Consider the following 5,668-nt stretch of genomic DNA (forward strand, 5'->3'; position numbering starts at 1 on the left):
CTAACAAACTTTCTCGGATAAGTAAATGGACTGTGAGTTGCATCCTTTGCAAAGATGTAGAAATTCCGGTCAAGTGTACATATACATATATATATAGATACATATATAGATTTGGTATGATATATATTTTATGGCACAACATTAATCATTTTATTTACGATATAATAAAGTAATCCCGAAGAAAAGTGATGTCATCGTATCTACATTTTTTTTCACTAAGCATTTCAATTATTTTCGGATTATGTCATTGAAGTAATAGCAAACACCGTGATAACTATATATTTATATCTATCTGCGCTTATTTCCTACTCATCGTTTATACATACACATATCTAAAAAGATTTCTTCGACTTACCAGCAAAGAGATTTGAGATTCTGTTGTCCCAATGAGCCATTGGTCATTATTTCTTGAGTCGTCTTCTGATACGATTTGTAACACAAAAGCTCGTATTCGGCTTTGGATTTCTGCATGCACGGCGCGTGTTTCAAGAATTCTGCAAACAGAAAATTGCATTTTCGTTATTGAACAATTGCGCATTCGTACATAGGTATCAATAATGGAATTTCGAGGTCAATCAAGCCGACTTGACAAGCGGAGAAATATATATAATCTAATATTACTAAAAAGAATGAATATACATACGTATTAATTCTCCAGAACATAATCATTTCAATTTATAACAAATACAATAACTAAAATCGACTCGATCTACACGTTCTGATTTCGAGAAATAGGTAATTAAATTATTTCGCAAATAAAAATTAAAGTTGATTAAGATTCAATCGCATTTTCTCTCATTCTCGTTTCTATTCTTAGAAAATAACTCGAGCTATTTACAAGCGTAGTCTATAATTACAAGAATATACATAGATCATTGACTGACGCACTAGTCTCGTCATGCTTTGAGATCATAGTTTTGAATATAAAGGCCGCTTTCCCGGCTCTTGTTTACGATAGGCGTGCTGTACATTAAGCAGCATGCGATATGAGGAATCAATATTACTCTCCTTGCTAACAATTCATTATGTTACAGTGCTTCTCTCTAACGGAGGAGAGTACATTATGAAGAGTCATGCCGGCTCGATCGACCCGCGGACAATCTACACGATATTCCCGTAATCTCGAGAGTGCCGGATGCATTATTGAGTCTAGTATCATCTCTGACTGGACCGACAGTTTGGAATTGCATTGATGCCTATGGCTTGCCCAATTGGCAAAAGAGTTGCTGGCTTTGTCGACTGGCGGATGACTTTGCGCATCGTTTATATATTTCTCTCTTCGAAAATAAGATCTATGTCAATTTACAAACGATGGATTTATTTTTAATAAAGCTCTTATCCACGAAAATAAGAATCTAATTCCAAATTATATAGAATATCGCATATTTAAATATAAAAGTCAATTGCCTTTTCCGTGAGATATAGACGAGTTTCTCTACTTATCGATTCCTCAAACTTTCTGCATTTTTATTTAAAATTTCTGTATTCATTCTTTCCCCATTTAAATTCCAAAATATGTTAATATTTTAGAAGACATAAAATATAAAAATACACTTAGCTAAAAAAAAAATCTAAATCTTTTATTCAACCGCGCAAATCAGTTTTGTAATATTTAAAATAATTTCTTTCTCTTATTTTCATAATCTTTTAGCAATTATGATTATACATTGAAGCCGTAAATGTCTAATCGGTTCGATAGGTTTAGGCAAGATCACTTACCGTCCTGGTACGGGCCGTCTTGGCAAAGCTCCATGATAGCCATATTGGTACCGGTGTACAGAGAGTTGAAGTGTTCTCGTTGCTTTTGCTGCATGCAATTTAGCGTGTATTTTTTTATGCATTTCATACCTGCTTCGAGATCCCTGTAACAAAAACGGGAAATATTCGCTTATTTAGGCATTCGCTGTTTCGAAAGTAATGGACAAAAATGAAAGTTTATCAGTATATTAATAGGAACTACGTATGTGCGATAAAATCGCAAATATCTCAAAAATATATACGTGAAATTGGCAAAAATAACTTTATTAGACTGTGTTAAAATGTTTTACTACGAAATATTTACTATCTAATTGCAAAATATCCAATAAACCAAAGAAATTACCTTTATTTTTTTTATTTCTAAATTTCGACATTATTAATCTAAATATTAATTACAAAATATTTGGTCAATTTCAAAAACGTATGAAGACTGTATTTCATTTGTGAGTTTTTACAAAAGACAAAATAATAAATTAATTGTCAGTTTTCAAACATTTTTTCAATAATTTGTTTTGATAATAATAATAAAATATAATATAAATAATCATAAAAATGTACAAAAAACAGTGGAGTCAGCACTGGAAATCAATTGCATAAAAAAAAATAGAGATCGATAACGAACTTGTTTTGATATATTGATTTTTTCTTCAGATAAGATAATAATTTACAAAAATATTTAAGAATACAACACTTACTTTTAATTTTCGTCTTCTAATTTTAAATTTCTTTTCAAATTACTTTCACATTGAACAATGAAATCTTTCCTAACTTAATTAATCCAGACAATATTCAAAGGCAATACATATATACGTATTGTACAATACGATCCTCTCTCAAGACTCGACGGAACAAACAAGAAACTTGGGTCGTATCTCAAGACAAGTCCCCTCAATAGAATCGCGATTATAAATATGATATCATGAATATCAAATTGACTTTCAAGATCTATCTATCGAACCGTGTCATTTCTCAAGATCGTTTCCAAATTGAATTGCTCAGCACAAACGCGACTATAAATACAAGCCAATGTCATGTTGTATCTCGAATAGAAAGCCGTATTGAAACATCAAGAATAAATCGATATTTGCACAATATGGAAATTTTTCAACTGTACTTTCGACGTAGCAAGTAACTAATAAAGACATATGTATATGCATAATGTACATTTCATCTTATCTTTAAAATTGATAGTGCAAAGCGTCTGTGTGATTTGTACGACCATCGCATCAAAGAACAAACATAGTGAGACGTTATGGTGCAATACTCGCTACACGTGTAGTCTTGATAGCGCAATTTTTATAGTGCCGGTATAGTGTAGTTTTATCATGACTACGGAAGGAAACGCGGCACGATGTGGAGCAGCACGATTAATAATTTGTCATATCGGCTATGACTTGCCGGGCACGCACGAGTACATCAGGCCTGAATGAAATTTAAAGTTCCATGAAATGAGCCAAATTTCCTTTTGGCTCGGCGCTATCGTCGGAACGGCTAAATTGCAGCCGTAATAAGATTCTTCGTCGAATACTGGGGCTGGAAATATCGTGCGAAATATCCGGCAGCTTGCATGCAATCATCCACTCAATTACATACGTACCGCGCCGACTCGACGGCGCGAGAGAGATTCGAGCGATCGAGCATCACCGAATTGTGATAAGCCGGCGCGGTGCAGAGACCTCGATACGATCGCGAATTCGGACGGATATAATAGACTAAAGCCGAATGTCATATATTATTCTCGGATCAATTTCCAATTTTCCGAGAAATCGAAGAGTCGTCCGTGAAATCTCCGGAATCATCAACCGACTTTTATATAATATTTCATCCATATGCGGAATGAACGCGAATGAATTTTAAATATGTGTAATGGAAGAGAACAATTTTTTCTAATGATTATAAAATCGTCAAATGCAATAAACACTTCTTTATTATATTTCCTTATCTTTTCTCTCGACGTTGCAATTAGCGCGATTAAGCTCCGCAGAAAGAGAGAGAGAGTAATTCTGCGCGACAGCGCGCATTCCTGCACGTTCTAAAAATTGATATGAAGTGCGAGGAGAGAGAGAAACGACTAGACATTTTTCTCGTAGCGAAAAATTTCCCGTGGCGCGGGAAGAAAGTGGAAGAGGAAGACGAGGAGGTAGACCGTCACGAAATTCCCCACGAAACGGAACGTCAGCGTAACCCGCACCGACGTCTTCCTCTCATGGAACATGTAAAGACGGCGAATAACAACGGACGTTTTCCGTTTAAAGAGATCGCCCGTGCGGATGTAGAGAGAAGAAAACTCACGGGCATAGTTTGTTGATATCTTCCTTTTTCGTGACGAAACTCAGGTCGCTATTGCTGATTCTTTCAAGAGGTCTAGCGCACCTCACCAGCTCCTCGTGTCCGCACTCTTCACCTCGGCAGCTAGCAAGCACTGAAACAGAAACGCGATAATCGGGTTAGCTAACGAGAGAGAGAGAGAGAGAGAGAGAGAGAGAGAGAGAGAGAGAGAGAGAGAGAGAGGAGCGAGAAACGTGGTCGATTCGCGAAATGTAAGAGGCAACAAGGACTCGATACGTCGTCCCCATCGATAACAATGTTATTAGTAAGGGAATCGCAAAGAGCAGCGCTGTTTCTCGAATTCGATTAAGCGCGCGACGAGCACGCGGAATCGATGTTGCCGTTGCGGCGTGATTGCAGCGGAAATATCAAACAAGTTTAATTGACGTGGAAACAATGCAGATTGCACCTAGAACTTCATACTCGGACGGATCTCCAATATTCTCTCATTTCAATGGAGTTGTATCACGAGATATCGTACACGTCTATCGCGAGCAAGACATTATACTTAAAGTTTGTATCATATTATATATTTGAAAAAGATATCCCATGTAGAAAGAAGTTTTGCTCAAGTATATAGTTAGATATACAAATCTGAAAAGAATTTTATTGAACCATAAAATAATTATGTAGGGTGCTCAAACTGATTGTTAAAATATCAAAATCTCTTGAAGGATTGCTCGAAATTTCTACCTAATTATTTTGATAGTCCAACAAAATTATTTTCAAGTCTTCATCTAGCTGAATTTTTAGATACTTCAGCAAAATCATTTTTCCCGTACATTACTCTCTGATAAATTTTTACTAGGAATTAAAATCTTAATAAAATAAATTTCGTTTCAACTTGATTTAAACAAAATTAAGAGAAATGTCGAAAATATTACGTAAGGAAAATCATCGATTGTTTAACATAATCTAGAATATTTAAATTAATACTACTGGTGCAATACGACTGTTACTTCTTACTCGTATTTTTTATTTAGGTGACAGTGATTAAATTCCATTATATCGAAAAGCATCGATCATTAATGATTTTCGTGGTACAATAATAACTTTTTAACCGCATAAAAATGTTTTAATATTGTTTTTGTAGAGAGAATACATGTATAAAGATAAAGTGCAAGTTTCTGCGCATCTTTTCTCAATTTACTACGTTACAAGTAATAAATTTGACATTTATTTTTTATAGTTTTCTATTAAATGTGTAATTAAATGTATAGTTGAGGTATCATAGGAGTCATACATTAAATATTCATGACGAAACGGAACAATATAGAAAATATATGTACTAAAAGGACAATTTATACTTCTAAGCAATTAATTTTATTTTACCGTAATAAATGTTTTATCTTATAATGATTATTTCTCATTTGTTTTCTCATAACTTTCTATTTCATTATTTAATAATTATTAGTTATAATTATATTTTATCGTATTAGTGACTATAAGTTAAATACTTTCGTAACTGCTACTTTTTGCGTAATCCTATTATTTTGTGTGTAACTTATGATATCCTGGGTCATCATAGGATACTATGGGTCATTTCTTAAAAAATATGTTTTTATTTTTTTTTCCTAAAAAC

General features: G+C 34.0%; 1 protein-coding gene across 1 annotated transcript in view; it reads right to left on the reverse strand.

The window, feature by feature from the left end:
- Positions 1-5,668, reverse strand: part of LOC108692696 — a 25,230-nt gene that overhangs the window by 4,897 nt on the left and 14,665 nt on the right. The window contains exons 2-4 of the mRNA XM_018201082.1: positions 4,051-4,180; positions 1,720-1,862; positions 356-494 (exon numbers count right to left, since the gene is read on the reverse strand). Coding sequence (XP_018056571.1) covers positions 356-494; positions 1,720-1,862; positions 4,051-4,180 — 412 coding nt within the window. The remainder of the gene's footprint in view (positions 1-355; positions 495-1,719; positions 1,863-4,050; positions 4,181-5,668) is intronic.

The sequence above is a fragment of the Atta colombica genome, unplaced genomic scaffold (genome assembly GCF_001594045.1).
Source record: "Atta colombica isolate Treedump-2 unplaced genomic scaffold, Acol1.0 scaffold78, whole genome shotgun sequence".
Classification (NCBI taxonomy): Eukaryota; Metazoa; Arthropoda; class Insecta; order Hymenoptera; family Formicidae; genus Atta; species Atta colombica.